This window comes from Bombyx mori, chromosome 4 (assembly GCF_030269925.1).
Source record: "Bombyx mori chromosome 4, ASM3026992v2".
Lineage (NCBI taxonomy): Eukaryota > Metazoa > Arthropoda > Insecta > Lepidoptera > Bombycidae > Bombyx > Bombyx mori.
Window position 1 is genome coordinate 3755239 of NC_085110.1, and position 21022 is coordinate 3776260.

Here is a 21022-nt window from a genome sequence, read left to right on the forward strand (position 1 = left end):
ATTAATACACAGTCCCCGCAAGTTGCCTTCCGAAAGAACAGTATGCTTCCTTTTACAGAATTAACAAATACTATAATATGGCAATGATGATCGTAAATTGCGAACAACAATAATTGTATCTTGCTAACTCACGCTGTACTCAAACACATATTTTTTATAATAAATAATTATGAGGGAATATACTGTTCAATGCGATACTGTTCTTTTGACAACAGAAACAACCTATCTTTTAAATTACATATTAATTACAACCCGTTAAATTATTGCATTTCAAAGTACAAGTCCAAATTTACGTCCCCCAGTTACAGACCCATGGGAGATCACTCGGGAGCCCCAGCGTTAAATATTTATTTTAACTGCCTGACCTAACACGGCCTCTGAATTGAAAGGATCATGCGTGAAAATACACGCGCTTTTTACATACATATATGTAAAGGAGTGAAATTTGTAGTGTGTATTGAAACAGACGTACCGAATATCAGTGTGCTTAGTGCGAGTTTTTTAACTTCTCGATCGCGTAAAAATAACTCAAATTTGTATGGAGTTGGAACAGCGACCCTGGCGGATGTGAAATCTCAATTATAATAACATGGACTTGACAGATTTCCTAATTTTCCGAGGACCTTTCACTTTATATTTCAGGTCACGTACGAAACAACGTTTAGGTACATAGAAATGGAAATTAAATTCAATAATTGGCAAGAAATAGGACCGGGATATTCGTACGTGGAGCGGTTTGTTATTTTCTGTTTACCAAAATGATTGCTGTAGGCCAGTCTTACAAACTTTGGTTCCAGCTTTATTTTAGGAACGATTTTCAGTATCACCTAACCGTATATCTGTTTAAATTTTATTAATACTTTACAGTTCTCTCGTTTAAGTGATTAGGCGAGAATATTTTTGACAAATTTAAATTTAAAGAAATTGACTTGAAATTTAAGGTTAGAAATTTCAGAAAAGTTTCACAAACGATAATGAATACTACATCAATAATATCTCGAATAAAAAATACGTATTCGTGAATTTACTTACAATATTTTCTTATACAATCGTTCATCGCACCGCGTTCCTAACTTAAGTACGTGTCGTAAAAGCTAATGGTTGACCCATAAAAGTAAATGGTGATAATCGTTATCAAACGTTCTAGTACAAAATCGAAATGTGAAACGATTAATCAATCGTTACACCGCTGGCAACATTGCCTTGTGTACGGGCACTCTATCGCACCTCGACAACCCTATTCGCTACTGATAAATTGCCTGTCACCTTAAATTGTATTTACGTATACAATAAAACTGTTAAAATAATAAGACGCTGTAAAATAAAATTGATACAAAACGTATGGTATAAAATAGATTTTTGAATATACGTAATTAAATTTAGTAAAACAATACAAAAAAATTATTGACAGTCAATGAATGAACTTATTAGAATTTCTAAAATGACTTAAAAAACACAATAAGGAAATTACCCATTAAATTTTCAGTGACAAAAAACCACAAATCTGTTTGTTATAAAAATAAAATTAATGTTGCATTAAGAATTAAAAACAGTTCATTATAATTAAATTACAGATTTCGATAACTTTAATAAACAACATTCACATTAATACGATCGCACCGTGAAAAATACTGGTGGTAGGACCTCTTGTGAGTCCGCAGGGGTAGGTACCACCACACTGCCTATTTCTGCCGTGAAGCAGTAATGCGTTTCGGTTTGAAGGGTGGGGCAGCCGTTGTAACTATACTTGAGACCTTAGAACTTATATCTCAAGGTGGGTGGCGCATTTACATCGTAAATGTCTATGGGCTCCAGTAACCACTTAACATCAGGTGGGCTGTGAGCTCGTCCACTCATCTAGCAATAAAAAAAAAATTAAAAAAAAAATATATATATAAGTAAATTAAGCGATTTTGAACTTTAAGTTAAAGCAAAGTCATTTATTTCAAAGGTAGAAAGAAACAGTTTCTTGATCAAAAGATGTTTGAAATGTTTTTGTTTACGGAATAGATAATATATAATATTGTTTAAAAACAAAAATAATGAAGTCAAAAAATGTAAATAAATCTTCATTATTTCCAACCTGATGATCATAGGAATTATTAATGACGACAAAATTATAATATACTTGTATTTGCATCGATCCTTGATACGTGTGCAATTTGCATTGTGCATGAAGCAGTAATGCGTTTCGGATTGACGAGTGGGTAGGCCGTTGTACTGTAAAGATTGAGACTTCATGTCACAAGATAGGTGCCGGCATTTACGTTGTAGATGTCTATGAGCTCCGGTGACCACTGAATACCAGGTGGGACGTGAGCTCGTCCGGCCACATAAGCAAAAAAAAATCGCCTTGAAAATACTGAAATGTATATCGAAATTCTTCAGTCCTAATTTAATTACATATTTATTAATTTATGAAAATTACCTGTTTTAATTTTATACGTGAAAATAGTTAAAGATTATATACCTTTTCAGAAGATCCTCCTATTATTTATGTGAACTATAGAAGTATAATTTTTTGACATAGCATAATTTAAATATTATGTAGTTATAATTTGGGATAAACACATCCCAAGCAGAAATTTAAAAAAAGATGTGTGGTGTCGTGGGACACCGGATAGGGACGAAGTTTCTTATTGTAAAAATATTAATTTTAAGTTCTATTCGAGGTATAAAGAAAATAAAACTGGAGGTTTCGCAACAACCCACGATACGTCATTCAGTAACGTGCGAACATATTGTGGTACACTTCATTCACGGTTATTTGCATAAGAGTTAGTGTATTGCGCAAACGAACGCTCTGAGATCGTAGTCAATGAATAATAAAAAAATATGTTTTTTTTTACGTTATTACAAAGTTAAGTCGTACATTGTGTGCATTACTAATCTTACGCTACGGACGTTTTTTCTCAGTTAGGGTACCTTTCCGCATCGTCCCATGAGGAACTTCGTTCCAAAACGTTGTAAGAATTTGTGTAACAAACTTTACAACCTCAAAATAAATCAACCTCATAATCAATTTCGGAACATAATAGTTAGCGACATATCGAACGTCTCACCCTTAGCATTCATCCCCCGAGGGTGAAATTCGCACACGATAATTTCGCATAAAACCCCGACAGAAGGCCGCTTAGCCAATGGGATATTTTTTTTTTAAATGAAAGCTGTGCCTATGATTTGTATATTAGTTAGTTTGTAGGGAGAAAAGTTTATGTATTGTGTTTTTTATGGGATCACGGTGTGATGAAATAATGATGTTTCTTTGTTATACAGCTGTCATAGAAACTGAAGTTATAATTTAAAAGTCATCATTCATCATTCTCCTGCTCTTCTCCCAGTCACCTGGGGTCGGAGCAACATGTTTTCTCCTTCCATACCTACTCTTCTATCATATACCATTTCTTCGCTCAGTCCCTTCTTACCCTGTCTTTCACGCAATCCATCCATTTCTTCTTAGGTCTACCTCTTCCTCTTCATATCCGTCCACATTCATAGTTAACACTCTCTTACCAACCTCATTTTCATTTCGTCTCATCACATGTTCATACCATCCCAAACGCGCACTTCTCAGCTTCTCTGTCACAAGTGTCACTTTCAGACTTCCTCTAACATATTAATTCCGTATTCTATCCATTCTCGTTACTCCACACATCCATCGCAACATTCGCATCTCTGCTGCATGCAATCGCCATTTTAATTTAAAAGTAATTTAATTTATTTTATTTATCTAAAAATTTTAACAACTAGCAACATTATGTTTGAAATTTGGCGTTTTAGAGCTTGATCTGACAAACTATTGAATTTCAAATATCTTTAATTCTGTTATTGTTAATTCCATGGATGACAGACGAATGAACAGTCCACCTGTGTGCTTAGTGCGAGTTTTATAACGTTCTCGAAAGCGTAAAAGTTAACCCATTTTTGTATGCAGTTGGAACAGCGCCCCTAGCGGCAAACGTAGGCAAACGATCACATTCTATACAAATATAAGCTAACTTTTACGCTATCGAGAACGTTAAAAAACTCGCACTAAGCACTATGTTATTAAGCGGTTAGTGTTGCTCATGGACGTCACAAACGCCAGGGGAACAATCAAACGTAATTTTTTAAACAGACAGTGCGCTCGTAAATAATCTCAATCAAGAGCTCCTATGTTTCCGGGTACAGGTAGATCTGTCGTCTCCCGACCTTAAGCAGACGCTGGTGTAAAGGTCACGTCACACAGCAACGTGCCCTGTTATACAAAGTATTTTAGGGGTAATCGCTAGCATCTTAAAAAACTACTCCGGTGTCAATGGTTGATTAAAAAAAAAAGAAATTACGATGATACTTTCAAAATGGCCCAAGTAAAGTAAGGTCCAGTCACCATTCTCGTCGAACACGTTTCTTACGACAAAGGGCTCGGCGAGTAAATTAACCCATAGACACAGCCCACTGAGTTTCTTGCCGGATCTTCTCAGTGGGTCGCGTTTCCGATCCGATGTAGATACTGCGAAACACTACTCTTGCTAGGGCTAGTGTTAGCAACGTCGTCAGCTTAGAACCCCGTGAGCTCACCTACTTGTTCGGCTAATCTATTATAATCCCTCAAGGTTACTAGAATAGCTAGGAAAAAAAGAGCCCAAGTAAATGTACGCTTGAGGTCTTTCTATTTGTTAAGGATCAATCTTAAATCGTAAGGCCTAAATTAAAAATAGTTGTCTTTTAATTTTGTGCAATTTTATTTGTTTAACTCGTATCTAATGAGTGGAAACTGTATTTGAACCGTTTACCTAAAAACCTGAGCCTACAAAAAAAAAAGATGTACTAGAATTACAGTGTCCTCGCTCTAATCCAGTACAATTGTGAATTTGACCTCGTGTCTCAAGGTTGGGGGGTGGTGGCACCGTTGTAATATTTATGGATCACCACTTAACACTAGACAGTGTGATAATCTATCTACTGAAAAAACATATTTACAACTCAATACTCTTCTAATACATTACTTAAAAAAAAGAAAAGAAAAAACAGCAGATGATGCTCTAAACGCCTCACGATGATCGGCCTCAGATAAGCATTTTCATTTGAGTTAAGCGAATACAGAAAAAAAAACATTTAATTTAATTTACTGGTGGTAGGACCTCTTGTGTGTCCGCACAGGTAGGTACCATCACCTTAAAAAAAATGGCAACATTCTCTTTGAAAAAAATTAATATTTTATAAATAAAACCGGTTTTTACGAATGTGCTCCGAAAACAAGCTCACTAATTTAGCTTTCGTTCTCATTAAAGTCGCTTCAGCTAAGCGAACAAGAGGAAACGATGCTAAAGTTGCGCAATCGAAGTGTGATCAGTGTCTGCAAAATTTTACTTTTCATTAATATCGAATCTATACTATAATATTATAAAGAGGAAAGATTTGTTTGTTTCGAATAGGCTCCGAAACTACTGGACCGATTTGAAAAATTCTTTTTCCATTAGAAGCCGACATTGTCCCTGATGAACATAGGCTACTTTTTTTATTTTTTTTTATTTTATTTTTATGGTTTCATGTGTGTTTTAATGTTTCCGAAGCGAAGCGAGGGCGGGTCGCTAGTATTTTTATATATTACTGATTGTAGGACCTCTTGTGAGTCCGCACGGGTAGGTACCACCACCCTGCCTATTTCTGCCGTGAAGCAGTTATACGTTTCGGTTTGAAGGGTGGGGCAGTCGTTGTAACTATACTGAGACCTTAGAACTCATATCTCAAGGTGGGTGGCGCATTTATGAACAAATGATTGTTAAGTGACCCACCTTGACCCACCTTGATTGTTAAGTGGTTTCCGGAGCCCATGTATATGGGCTGTGAGATCGTTCAACCATATATGCAAACAAAATAATAAAAAAATACCGCACAATTTATCTTCCAGCCCACAGACGTCCACTGCAGGACATAGAGTTAGCTCCCCAAGCCTCGCCACAACGATGGGTCATGCATCCAGACTAGACTAGAATATTAAATATCATTGCATTATCTTCATTTAGATTTTGTGTCTTACGCTAACCATTTACAAACAATATTATAATGATATTATCTAAATCTATATATTAATACGTGTAGCAGAAACTTTGTACCCCTTTTTACGAAAATTGCGCGGACGGAGGAGTATGAAATTTCTCACACTTTTAGAGAACTTAGAGAAGGAATGCAGAATGTTAATATTTTTTTAAATTACCTATACACAAAAAATACATTAAATCAATCATAAAAACATTACACACACTACCGTGTATTTGACACACACACGCATATATACTCTATGTTATTGTCAAACTTTTCTTATTGCTTAAAGTTTAGGGCCAAATCGAGAATAGATTGAATATTGTTTGTCTTTATTAATATTTGTCCAAAGTGGTAGTCTTGGTGGAATCTGTGATTATAGAAGCTAAAATTGACAATAGACTCATAACAGTGTTAAACTTATAATTTCAATTAATTATAGTCGAATTTCGACTACCATGGGACCACTATTATAGTTAATTATAGCTAAGCGCAGTACTAAATGCGACCCAACAATAACGCGTTTAACATAAATTTGTCAGCGCGCTGTCTCTCCAACTAATCTCGGAGCAGAGTAAACTCGACAACTAGGCAAGAGAGTTCGGGAATATTCCGCGCCTGTCAAATGTAAATGCGTTTCTGCTAAGGAGACGGGAATCGAAGTTTAGGCAAGAATTATTCTTCTCCGTCTGTTTTTTTTTTCATTGCTTAGCTGGGTAGACGAGCTCACAGCCCACCTAGTGTTTAATGGTTCCTGCAGCCCATAGACATCTACAACGTAAATGCGCCACCCATCTTGAGATATAAGTTCTAAGGTCTCAAGTATAGTTACAACGGCTTCCCCGCCCTTCAAACCGAAACGCATTACTGCTTCACGGCAGAAATAGGCAGGGCGGTGGTACCTACCCGCGCGGACTCACAAGAGGTCCTACCACCAGTAATAACGCAAATTATAATTTTGCGGTCGGTCGGTGAGTCGGTCTCTTTATTGCTGAAGGTCGTGTTTAGTTTAAAATGATCACCACTCGATGCACTATACTTCCTTACGTCTTTCTATCCTCGGCGGTCTTTATAGACCCGGTTATTGGCAGGCCGGTGAGCGTCTTTACCAGATCAGACCCGCGGACAGGTGAATTATTACTTAAGTACGATTGGTACGTAAGCAATTCGTTCCTAAATGAGCAGAAATATTTTGAAAACTGCATCAATAAATAGCAAATGTGTCAGTCTTACATACGAGTAATACCATCAATTTGTAATAGACGCTTAAACAAATCCGTGCATTTCAAATGATTTAGCAATCAGGGGTAAGACTTTTTTTTGTTAATCCAATTTTATTAATTGAAGAAAAGATAATTCTATGTCGAAGAGAGTTCGATATTGATTATTGATTACTAAAGCAAATAGCAAATAGTATAATATAAATCACTCGGTATGTTTTTTAAGTTACAAACGACCTTGATTCCTTTAAGGCGACAGGGCAAATAGCCCTTTGTTGCTGAGACATTTGTAAGGATAAACTGTCCGAGAATTTAAAATAATAGAGAAATTGCTTATCTTATTTCGAGTACCGATACGTGCTTTGCCAAAACGATTTATATTTTACATAAATAATGAAAAACTATTTATTCTAACACTTTTATACCACCAACTAGCGACCCGCCCTCGTTTCGCTTCGGAAACATTAAAACACACATGAAACCAAAAAAATAAATTTTTTTTTTTTTTTTTAAAAGTAGCCTATATTCATCAGGGATAATGTCGGCTTCTAATGGAAAAAGAATTATTGAAATCGGTCCAGTAGTTTCGGAGCCTATTCGAAACAAACAAACAAACAAATCTTTCCTCTTTATAATATTAAGTAAGTATTAGTATAGATATAGATAACATGATACAATGTCATGAGTTTTTTTAAATATTATTTTATTGCTTAGACTTTGACATTGACATAGACATTGCCCACGTTGTTTTGAATGTCGTCTACTTCTCGCAGAAAAACTTTGTTCTACTAACTATTATGTCACGGTTAATAACTTTGTCATTCGCATAATTGATACACGAAAGCGTAATTTGATTCAGTGATTATGTGTGGTCGCGTGTGGGTGTGGTTTGGGTAGATTGCGAAAATTAGCCACCTAGGGAATCGAAATCGAACTGGAAGTTAGATTGGTTTGACGGCCACTTGAGTTTTAGTAATGTGTTTTTATTGTTCCTTCGAAGTGAGAGGAGCTTAGGGCCTGATGATTAGTGATCACACTCCTCGATCGTGAGCAACGCTAAAAAAAAAACTACCAAACCTCCGGTTATCGTTTTCGTCGAACCCGTCACTTGCGGCGAAGGGCTCGGCGAGTAAATTAACTCACAGACACAGCCCACTGGGTTTCTCGCCGAATCTTCTCAGTGGGTCGCGTTTTGATCCGGTGGTAGATTCTACAAAGCACGGCTCTTGCTAGGGTTCGTGTTAGCAACATCGTCAGGCTTGAGCCCCGTGAGCTCACCTACTACTTAAGGTTACGCTGATATGGTCTCACTAGATCACCTACTAAGGAAAAAAAACCTGCGGCTGAGGACTCTTGTTTTTCCAATCGCGTAGATAAGTAAACAACCTTAAAGTCTATCTGCAAAGCGGTCTTTTCTAAAAAAGAACACACGCAGAAAGTTTCCAGACACGCGCCGGAAACAAGCCGGACAGAGAAGCGTACAATATGCACCCAGGCTTAAAACTAACGCAACTGTCACTAATGTTATGTAATACATTTCAGAATAAATATCCTTGAGCATTCGTTAACTCAGTAAACTTAATAAATATTCGTATCACCATCAAAACCACGTTTTATTTCTTATTTTTACGTACCAGAGACGTACTACGTACAGACAAAGAGAAATACACCCAGCTCTCGAATGACAAACATCTTTGTTGAAGAGACAGACTCCCGCCACAGGAAAACGTTACTCAAACGAGTTGATCAAGATCATTCATTAGCTTCAAATAAAACTTTAAACGGACTCCTAGCCGACTTAACCTAATAGGTGTATGGTTCTAATAAAGAAAGAAAAAAAAACGGACTACTCATAATGAGAGCCTCCACGTTAATTCGATTTATAGCAATGTTAATGTCTATACTTCTCAATCTTACCAATGTCGTTACAAGCACGCACGACAATACAAGACACTAATGCATTTAACAAACAATAACCTCAAAAGTGATTCCCAATTAATTTAAATAAGATATACTAAGAATTCCTTACGGATTCACTCGTGTAAAATTTATAATTAAAAAATAATGCAACGCATCGTATTCATTAAGCCATACGTAGCCGGCGTTGCCCGGGATAATAATGTGTCATTTATCACATTAAAAATATGTAAAGTAGGTAACTCAATTTAAAATATATGTTTGTACGAAAATTTATCCAAATCCGCATCGCCATTTTTTTGCTTGACTGAGTTATTGAGTCTCACATTTTTTTAATATTAACTATACATTCATATTAATTACCAATTAATCCATCGACTGTGTAAAAGCACAGGAGCATCAATCCTAAACGCCATCGGGATTCTCTCAACATCATTCCGAACTCACATCCTCTGAACACATTTTCAATCAACTAAACACTACATATTACGTTACTGAACAACGATTATCCTATTATCAAGTCGCAACGCCACTGGGTCATTGTATTTTAATTGGATTTCAATTAGAAATGCCGCGTACGTAAATACGGAAACGCGTGGATCGTGCAGAGCGACACAACCCTCCCGTACGAGAGTTGGACCGATACTGAACGTAATGTTTGAATTGTTTGTCAGTATTGTTCGAAGTGTCGTAGCTTTTTCGTAGCACGTAGCGGAAAAACCGTGGCAAATTGATCGTGCTTTTAGTAAAGCCCGCAGTCTATAAATAAAGAACAACATTTTTGAAGTTTTTAATTTTTAATCTAAGAGAAAAAGGTAAAACGGATTATATAATATAATAACATCGTGTAATAAAAATCGAACCCGCAAAATTATAATTTGCGTAATTACTGGTGGTAGGACCTCTTGTGAGTCCGCACGGGTAGGTACCACCACCCTGCCTATTTCTGCCGTGAAGCAGTAATGCGTTTCGGCTTGAAGGGTGGGGCAGCCGTTGTAACTATACTGAGACCTTAGAACTTATATCTCAAGGTGGGTGGCGTATACGTTGTAAATGTCTATGGGCTTCAGTCACCACTTAACACCAGGTGGGCTGTGAGCTCGTCCAACCATGTAAGCAATAAAAAAATATAAAAAAACATAAGTACATATTTCGTGTTTATAACAACATATTTTTAGTAGACCTTTTTGAGCCTCTCGCGTCTGGAATAGCACCACTTCAACTTATCTCATAGTTGACGTAATACATGGCTAAGAGTAATGGTTAACAGAATTCTCTGAGTATTTACTGCTGACATTGATAAATACAAGCAAGCCGGCTAGTTCTAGTGTAGCGTTCTGGTTTGAAAGTTTGGGACTTCGATTTCGTGTCTAGAAACGGGATAATGTATTCGGTAAGGTATTCGGTTTTCCTACAGGTTTCGACACCCTGCGAGCACCGGATGACTATGAAAAGTCTATGAAAAGTATAAGATTTTTTTTTTATCACCAAGCTATTTTAGACAGCATTGTTGATAAATTAGTTAGTTTTCAAACTGCATTTTGATTACATCTTTGAACCAGCTTCTTTTATGACTAATCTAAATCATCATTTTGACTTTAACAACAACAAAATTAAAGTATATGATTTAAAAAAAGGGTGCGTGTACGTATGTATGTACGCGCGTAAGAAGTTACCTATACTTTATTTTTAATTAAATTTATTTCTTTTTTTATTTAAATTTGAATCAATTTGAAAAAAAATCGATTAAACAACATCCTCAAACACGCATATTGGACATCCCTTTTCTTGACATCGTATAAATTCGGTAATTCTCGGTACGGTTCGGAAAGTTCCCCTGCGGCTATAGGTATTCAGACTCGCCTAGTTACGTCGGTCGTATTGTAATGAGCGATTTAGTGGGCAACTTCATTCTGTTAATTTTGTGTCACGGTGCGCGCGCATCGTAAAATTTCACTCTCATCAATTTTTCATAACGCGCCTAAAGAAGTATAACTTCAAAAACTTTTAGTTTTTCCCTACCTGTTCGCTAGTAGTCTAATGGGTTATTTCAGCTACGCTCGAATTGTTAAGTGAGCTCACGAGCTTAACCTGAGAGAATTTGCTAACACTAGCCCTAGCAAGAGCAGTGCTTCGCAGAATCTACCACCGAATCGGAATCGCGGCGCACTCAGAAGATCTAGCAAGAGACTCAGCAAGCTGTGTCTGTGAGAAAACTGTAACAATGTGCCAACTGTCCTTACACAAACCTTCGTCTTTAATTCAATTAATTATAAACCAACGTCTCTCAAAGCCTCCGTGATTGAGTCACAATTAATAAAACGGTAATTAAATTGAAAGACTGTTCCCGGCCGGGTCGCAATGAGCCCTACCACCAGAAAATAGACTCTTCATTGGCCATAAACAAATAAAAATGTACATAGTACGAAAGATAATAATGTAAATACTGTTTTTTATTTTTTTTATGCTTAGATGGGTGGACGAGCTCACAGCCCGCCTGGTGTTAAGTGGTTACTGAAGCCCATGTACATCTACAACGTAACCTACCTTGAGATATAAGTTCTAAGGTCTCAATATAGTTACAACGGCTGCCCCGCCCTTCAAACCGAAACGCATTATTGCTTCACGGCAGAAATAGGCGGGGTGATGGTACCTACCAGTGCGGACTGAGAAAAGGTCTTCCACCAGTAAACATGAAGCCCGAACAAAAACAACCGCACTGTTGAAGGCATCCTTATATTAAAAGAAGAGTACAGAAAAAAATATAGATCTTAATTAATGAATATCAGCGACAAGGGTGTCTCTGGGACCCGAAACACCTACAGTAAAAAATCAAAATTATCTTCACTCATTCGAAAATAGTTTTTATAACTCTCAGGATCTTCATCTGCTAATTCAGAGACTAACTTCATTGCACCTAAATGCCTTCTTGTTGACCATCCTCGAATCTACCAACTTTCTATTTTCTTGATAGTATTTTTTTAAGTTTATAGATATATAAGCATTTCTTTAGCTACATTGAATATAGCAAATTATAGCTTTGATGCTGAAGGCGCTATGGTTACTGCGATACTGTGGATTTCGCGGCACTATTTTTTTAACGAAATTACTTTCGCATATATCGAAACTACTTTCGTGAAACTGAGCTCAACATGCATGACACTAATTTCGTAATGTAAATCCCGCATTATCGTGTCGTTACATTACGTGTATAGTCGTGGTCGTCGTTAATAAAAAACATAATTATGTGTTACGGTTCTTACTTTGATGGTTCCACAAACATCACAGTAACTTGGTAAAAAGAATAAAACCGTAATAAAATATTCGTCGTCACTGTCGCCCGTAAATCACGTTAAAATGGTGTAATGTCATTTAGATTAAAATTGGAAGCCATTGTAAAATCTATTGCTTGAGAAATATTAGTGTAAATTACGTATTGTTTTCTTGGCTTTAAGGTACAAAATGTTTTTTATAAATACTTTACTTTATTAAGAGTTAAATACTTAACATTGTTCACGATTGACTTCCACGGTGAAGGAATAACATCGTGTAATTAAAAAAATGTGTGCGTGTACTAGTGTACACACGTAAGAAGTGAAACTTATTTATGGCCTTATTTTTCGAAAAATGATCTACATGCAACTTTCTAGAAATTGGTTAAATAAAGTTAAATTAGATAAAGTTTAAACAAAAGGATTTTATTATCATAGACATGAATACAAAAAAGTTAAATTAGATAAAGTTTAAACAAAAGGATTTTATTATCATAAAATTTTTTTCCAACGCCGATAAGGAAGTTTCACTTCAAAAACAAATCCGCAAAATGATAATTTGCGTAATTACTGGTGGTAGGACCTCTTGTGAGTCCGCACGGGTAGGTACCACCGCCCATACGGCCCACCTGATGGTAAGTGGTCACCGTCGCTCATGGACGTCAGCAATGCCAGGGGCAGAGCCAAGCCGCTGCCTACCATAAAGAACTCTCCGCAAGCCTCGTTTGAAGAAGGACATGTCATAGCGCTCGGAAAACACCGTGGAGGGGAGTTCATTCCAAAGCCGGATGGTACGTGGCAAAAAAGATCTTTGGAAACGCACTGTCGATGAACGCAGCGGTTCCAGATAATATGGATGAACTCTGCTCCGATGGCGGGAGGTGCGATGATATTATATATATATTATATTAGATTATAGATATTTTATAGATATTTATATATATTATATATTTATATGTATGTACATAATATTATTATGTCATTTAGACGATTTAATCTAAATTGTCATTCATTTTTGTTCAGGGAATGCCATAAACCTAAGAGATAGATAGATAATCTTACTTAAGTACCGTCATAAAAATGAGCAGATAATAAATACAGTTGTTAGGCTTTGTTTGGCTGAGATTTACAACTATATATTTTGAAAACATAAAGAAAACTATAGGATTATCTCCTTGAAATCAAGCGACAAACAAGATATTAAGTTGCAAAACATGTTTACGCATGTAAATCTTTCCTGAAATTCTCGCCGGTCCGTATTTTAGAAGCTCTAATCGTGTAATCCCTGTGTATACCTCCTAAATTATTATTAAATCCTCTTAAACCGTCTGTTGTATTCCTAAAGGGATGTCGAACGTAAAACCTGTTAATTAGGAGGAAGAAAGCAATAGTTGCATTTATAAAACAAAACAATTAAAGTCCCCACATATTTATCCTAACTACCTCTCTGCGAATGCACCCCGCGGCTTCCGTTTAAAATGTTACGGCAACAGACTTTCTTTATGCTCGAAAATATTGGTAATATCTCTCATTAAGCTTTATCGCAGCGTATTCGTCCCCGGCTTGGTAAGTAAGATGCCCGTTGTGTTTGTAAACAACTGTGTATTTGTAAGCAATTTATTACATAAATACGTACACAGGTACCTAAAATGTTCTTATCTCTGGGGCATAACATTTAGGCGTTCCATTACGAAGCAATTGTGTGTCGTCTCACATGTCATCAGGTGGGATGGGATGTAAGATCATTGGCAGCAATAAAAAGCAAATAACGAATTGATATAGTTCATAACTCATTTCTTCTGACATCGATATTAAGGCTTTGTGGATGTAAACGATAATTGAACGTGTAATGCAGACACGTCTCTGCTAAGGCACTTGAGCTGGTATCTCAAGAAATTTACGTTTTAATTACTTGTTATCGGGTAGCGGTTATAAGATTGAGTTGTTTACGGGAGACACCAAATAAAGCAATCGATATTTCGATCTTATATCCAATGGCAGCTGTGACGCTGCGTCGATTTAAATGCTAAACTTCAGGGTGCTGCGAGTTTTTGAACGTTCTCAATAGCGTAAAAGTTAACTCAAAGTATGTAGTTGGAACAGCGCCAACGTTGCCAGCACCAACGTTGCCAACGTTCCAACTCCATACAAATTTGAGTTAACTGTTACGCTATCGGGAACGTTAAAAACCTCGAATTAAGCACACAGTTGGGCCGCTTGCTTGGCTGCTGCCTCTCATTTTATGGCCTCATTAAGCAGATGACCTACAATCCACTGCAGGACACCGTCCACGACAATTATGGCCTTTCTTCAATGTTACAGGTGCTGCCTATTGTATATTGCTCCCTAATCTAATACCGTTCACGTACCAACTTAGCTTATAAAAATCCTAGGTGTAATTGACATCAATTAGTAGATATTTAAAAAAAAAGAAGGTATTTGTAACTATATATATTTTTCCTTGTATACGAATTTTATAGATCTACAAAAAAAATTGACGAATAAATTGATCTCGATTTCGTTGTACAACACATCTCGGCAATAAAACAAACGTTATGCTTAAATTAAACATACTTTATTGGTATTTTTACAAAAAAAAAAACGTTTACATTAAGTTTATTAATACGTCGTCGCCTTAAGCTATAAAGAAAAATCACAAAGTAAAACTTTACCTTAAAAGCAAACGTTTCGTATAAATTACGAAGCAGAAACAAACCTCTTTTCGTTCGTCAACAGATAAATTTTCCTTTTTCAAATCATTTAAACCTCAAGTCATTTGTCATTAAAGTAGTAAACTTAGAAACGAAAAATGTCAAAGTTACAGCCGTCAATAAACATGAAACAAATTCCGGAGAAGACTAAATGAAAAAAAAAAAGTTCAAATAATTGTCTGTGATACATGCAGTAGTATATTTCGTGATTGCTAACAAGATTGATTAAAAAAAATCACCGAAATAAAAAAATAACTAATCTTTTTTTGGAACACGATTAAATTTAAATTTCGCGCGGAATCAGATAAGACCCCATCTGAGTAGCGATAAGTACGCCATAATAATGAAATAATTTTGTTTCTGAATCTGTTTGATCGTCCCGGCGACCCTAATTGAAGTTACATAAATATGTTCTAAGCTCCATAGAAGAAAAAATATGATCAATATTTTATGTAATACTATTGTTACATGACACTAAACTATTCCATTGCCGTATCCTGTCCATTGCTGGTCGGTTAACTACCTAAGTTCTAACTTTAATCTTTAATAACTGAAAATATAATTGTGGTACGACGTCTCGGTACAGAACGAAGCCGAAGTATGGAAGATTGAGGTAAGTAATGAAGATCAAAGTATCAGGCTTAAAGGACCAAGCAATGGCGCTAGTATACCATTAGGGTTTAATATGACTTCCGCAGTTACAAAGTACGTCGCTGTCAAACCAAAATCTGCTACGTGCAAAAACTCTATTTTGAATTAACGAGTAAAAACATTTTGTAAAAGTTTTATATGAAGATGATTTTTTAACTATATCAAATGAAAGCTACAGAAAAATATTAAAGCTATAGACACATAACAGTTTTTTTTTATACGGTAGATAGGGCTGTGAACTATACGAAAAGGTCAAAAAGTAAAAATCTCAAAAACTGCACATAGCAGATTTTGGTTTGACAATGCCGGTATACTAAGTGAAGTGAGAACGATGTAGTGTTAATGAAATCAACATAAACAGCGAGGTCGTTGACACGTGTTTAATTGTTCAAGTTCCATTGCCGGCCTGGTATTCCGATCGGCTCTGCAGTGACAAAATATTCGATCAACTTACAAAGCACTGTTTTCTTTAGATCCAAACTTCAGATTCAAATTGATCAGCCAGAAACCGATCACAGCCATGTGAGACGGCAAAACTGACATAGTGGAAACGGGTATTAAATTTACAGAGCTAAATATTAACTAACCCTGTCAAGTGGAATAACAAAACGTGCTGTCTTCAAAAACACCGCTTCAAAAACTTCTATCGAAAATTATATTCTTAAAAACTAGTTTTACATCGATAACAATAATAATACGCAGGCATCCTTGATATTATAACAAGATTAAAAATATACATACATTTACATTAATAGAATACTTTATATTATATGTATAATTATAGTATTATAGTATTTATTCCGTTTCATGTCCCAAAATCTTGGCCTTACATACATACAATCCTAAGGAACTTTTGTTGGCTACCCTCAATTTTGTACATTAAATGAACAAAATAAAGCGGTACATTATTTTTCTTTACTTTAAAGCCAAATCAACAATTGCCTAAGTACTTGTTGGTTTAAAAAAAAAAAAACTTTCTATAATTGAATTTAAATTTTTTGAAGAAATTATCAATTACGAAAATTACAACTTTGTGGGTGAGTAATTATTAATGATATTATTATTTAGTTGTGACATTTTTTATGGCTGCGAACTGCATGAAAGGAGTTTGCGATAAGATCATCCATTGTTCACTCACATGTTATTACTTTTAGTTTGTTGGTCTATTGTAATCTGTATTTTCTTATTCTCTGAGCTATGCTTGGTATTAATTTTCCACAGAATGTACAATCAAATGTTTGTGCGATCTGTACCCAGTTCAACTCCTAAACTGGTAATGGCGTTACATCTATTCCACATTCACACTACATAATATACGCTTACCCTATTCTTTACTTATCACATGCTCATTTTTGCATTCACAATTACTAATAAACGATTTCCAAAATTCGAAATAACGCAACGGTATTATTTGTAAACCAAAAAATTTATAGACATTCGCCTCATAGATTATACTGAACATTTGAAGTTGGTAAGTTATGATGATAATTTTTTTCCAAGTTTTCATGACACCTTATGCTCTTGGAATTTACAAGCTTGAAAACACGATTGAGGGGTGAAAAGCTATGTGGTTTAAGCGACATATTTGCAATTTTACAGGAGAGCCACTTAACGTTTAAAATTTGGAAAAAATATCATAACAAAAAAACGTCTTCGGCTATTTGAATGGAGTAAACTAAATTAAAGTTCTAAAACATCGAATTGTTGATGATGCCAATACCAAATAAAACGGATCTTTAATTACATAGGTAAATGTCGGGTATTAAGCGAAATGTCCCTTAAAACAAATAGCCGTTCAGCCCTCTATATGAGTTTGAGTCCTTAGAATAAACAAAAACTACTTATATTTTATTGAAGAAATAATAGTTTTCTAATATGAAGGGGGCTGCAAAAGTGCATGGTGAGTTGAGTTATATATCACTTTTTAAAATTAATCAATAGTTATGTAAAAACGCAGTAGTCAGGACATTGCTAACTAAATATTGTAATGTACAAAAGCACCAATGTTATTTAATTAATTCTTATTAGCTCGAATTCTAGAAAATATCTTTGCAGTTCTGCAGCCAATGTTGGAATAGTATTTGTATCACTCATTATCGGTATATATACTCCTGTAATCAATACACTGAATTACCTCATTAAGAAGGTAGACAAGGATGAGTATGACATATTATTATTCATATTATGACAGTATCATTAGTGATCTAACTGATCAGTATAAAATATGTGAATAACATACTTATTTAAGGGGGCATATCTTTATGAGAATTCTTCTCAAGAAGAGTCATCCAGTTAGGACATATTAACAAACTATAACATTAAGAAAACTTACAAGATTTTTCAGACTGCTCACATACATTTTAAAGCAATTCTAATAGTACAAAAACATGTAGTCTACATCTGTGGTAGGAATTCAATAGGAGTTGCGAATTTGAAATCTTCAGGGAACAGTCTTGCTGCGGATGGATACATCAATTTGTAAGACTGTCGGATCGTAACGTCCGCAACACCAGCAATATCGCCGATCTCTTTCTGACTGCGTTTGTCTTCTGATGCCTGAAATAGTAATAAAATGTATATAATATCTATATAAACATGTGGTCACGAGTGACTTCCACAATAAAGGGGATGTACAATGCTTGATAAAAATCAAATACACAAAATTGTGTCAATTTGCATATTTACAGTAGGAATCCTGCCCATTTATGACATGAAGCAATCATGTTTTCAATATTGAGGATATTAAAATGTCAATTACAAATTGAATTAAATATTTCATTATTGTCATTAATTCCTTAAGCCTACAATGATGAAGAATAGGTTATAGTAGAATAGTAATAAATTTATTAATATACCTGTGAAGCCATATAAATGGCAGCTGCAGCAACTGAAATAGGACTTCTTCCAGACACTATGTCCAGCTCTCCAGCTTTCCTTGCGATATGTGTAGCTGCGCGTTGCACTGAATTTGGCAGACCCAAATTCGAGCAAAACCGAGACATAAAATCTGCTGTTGTAATGAGATCAACTGAAGTCTCCAGTGCTTTCAGAATCAATTTGAAACACCTTCCTATTTCTTTTTTACTTATCTTGCTGACGGCACAGATCTCTTTAAATGTACGTGGCACACCTTCTTGACGACAAGCAATGTAGAGGCAAGCTGAAGCTATAGCATCATTGGCACGACCCTTCAAGTTTTTACCGTCGTGAACCTGCAATATGATGGAATGCAATGCAATGAAAAATCTAATTTTTAAAATTCAACCTAGTAGGAATTTTACCTAAGAAAATTAAATTCTACTTTTATTAGAGGTTTTTTTTTTGTTATCCTTTCAAATTTTAGTGTGACTATTGAATTGTCTTGAACATTTCTGCTTCCAAATAGGTATTGTATTGAAAAATAAAAAAAAACCTTTAGAATTTGAGGTGCTATTCATTTGAATTCACCAGCTTAAAAGAGAGAACACATACAAAAGTGCTTAATCTCAAATGAGATGTGAAACATTTTCATATTTATGTATTATAATACTCTATGTATGTATGTATTAAAATATAGATATTGTTATGTAATCCTAGGTTTGTCTAATAAACATACTTAGTTTATACATAGTAAATATAGTATAACAATCAATGCACATACTTTCTTTTCTGCATCAACCAACAGAGAACGACTTAAATGTTAACTTAGCCAATATACATTAATATGCAAGAATCAGTACATAACATAAATAAATAATAAAAATAATAAAATAAACGATCAATTCATAAAAAATAACAAGTTTTTCTGTTGGCAATCTCAATATGATGCCATATCGACAGAATGCTGAATCTCTTGGTTGATTTAGGATAGCTATGGGAAAGATGGGATAATACTATTTTATGGCACAAAAGAGTAACATATTTAGATGTTTGGATACTAGAGTACTAAATTTACCTGTTTAAAAAGATTGTTTGCTCTGTCCACAATAGTTTTTGGAAGATTAATTCTATCCGCCATTGTGTTGATTTCTCGGAATGCATTGATTAAGGCTCTATCTGTGCTGCTTATGTTTCTTCTATTTTGATATTTGGAAACTCCAAAGCTGTCAAATGATGCATCTCCTCGTCCTGGCCCAATGATAGTTGACAAATCACCTCCAGATAAAAGTGGGTTTTCAGGACCACCAACACGAGACGGATCTACTCCAGACTTCTCATTGCTAAAAGTACGCCACTCCGAACCGACGTCTATGACTCTGCAAGGTAAGAATTTTTTTACTAAGAATGTAGCAATTTAGAATGTTTCTTTTGTCATTTTTATGTATCAACTCCAAAATTTTTCAAAGCACGAAAAATGCGTTTTGTGTATTAAATATTCTGTTCACTGTTACTTCAGAAAGTTCACTTAGCCTCCGTGAACTTCATAATATTCTTAAAGAATTCCCGTAACATTAATGTGAATGATATTCACAGTACAAATTGATTATATACCGACCTCGAAATATAGAAATCAAATGCGTCGCTATTGAAGTTGTTGTTACGACATGACAGTAGAATAGCGCGCGCGTTCCAACGTTTTGTTTCGCAAATAAAGGTACTAACTTACCTGTCTCCGACCACCAAACCGCATTCAGAACATATCATATCACCCGCTCTGTAATCCTCGATAAGGGGCGCATCAGGGTGAGCATAGCAAACCACTTTATTCGCCTCAATTCTAAAAACACAAACAAAAGTAGGTTCACAATCTAACAAGTAGAAATCGTATGCTATTTTAACGCGATTTTAAACACCACTTAAGTACTATCACCAACTTACTCATCACGAATATCTATCGTATTGCTTATCGGCTTTGTATAAATGAACTAAGTCTCGGTTTAAAGCTAATATAAATAAAATAACACAGAAAAACAGACCTCGATGTACTCGCCATGGTGGTCAGAAAACATAGACAATACTCCAAATATTTTTTTAATGTCGTTGTCAATTTGAATACCATAAACACAGTTTTGTTTTATTCTTTGATCTTGACAGGCATGTGACATAGTAAAGGGTATTAAATCATGCACAAAAATGAGTAAACATTATTAAAGTGAAGCAGCGCTTGTGTCTAGTTTTTCCCCAAGTATCGTACTTTATTAGTGAATTACTTTGATAATAATGTGGTTGTTCTAAATTTAATGTAGGAAATTATTAGTTTAACTGCTAGTAGTGCTGCCATGCCAACTTGGTTTCTCAAATGCAAGGG

General features: G+C 35.3%; 2 protein-coding genes across 2 annotated transcripts in view; both read right to left on the reverse strand.

Annotated features, from left to right (window-relative positions):
• Nucleotides 1-9809, reverse strand: part of LOC110385712 (uncharacterized) — a 120744-nt gene extending 110935 nt beyond the window's left edge. The window contains exon 1 of the mRNA XM_038010546.2: nucleotides 9525-9809. Within this exon, the coding sequence (XP_037866474.1) occupies nucleotides 9525-9597 (73 nt within the window). The 5' untranslated portion in view covers nucleotides 9598-9809. The remainder of the gene's footprint in view (nucleotides 1-9524) is intronic.
• Nucleotides 9810-14986: 5177 nt separating this feature from the next.
• LOC101739506 (transcription initiation factor IIB) lies at nucleotides 14987-20849 on the reverse strand. Its single transcript, XM_004929131.5, has 5 exons — nucleotides 20691-20849; nucleotides 20381-20491; nucleotides 19730-20030; nucleotides 18651-19007; nucleotides 14987-18351 (listed from the first exon to the last, which is right to left on the reverse strand). Exons 1-5 carry the CDS (start codon nucleotides 20771-20773, stop codon nucleotides 18190-18192), a joined length of 1014 nt encoding a protein of 337 aa, XP_004929188.2. The 5' UTR covers nucleotides 20774-20849; the 3' UTR covers nucleotides 14987-18189.
• Nucleotides 20850-21022: the final 173 nt, after the last annotated feature.

Excerpts from the sequence above, each read along its gene's own strand:
- LOC101739506 (XM_004929131.5), bottom strand. The coding sequence starts at position 20,773 with ATGGTATTCAAATTGACAACGACATTAAAAAAATATTTGGAGTATTGT. Across the intron at positions 20,492-20,690 it reads ACCATGGCGAGTACATCGAG|AATTGAGGCGAATAAAGTGG; the intron begins GTCTGTTTTTCT and ends TTGTGTTTTTAG. Across the intron at positions 18,352-18,650 it reads CCATTTATATGGCTTCACAG|GCATCAGAAGACAAACGCAG; the intron begins GTATATTAATAA and ends TTACTATTTCAG.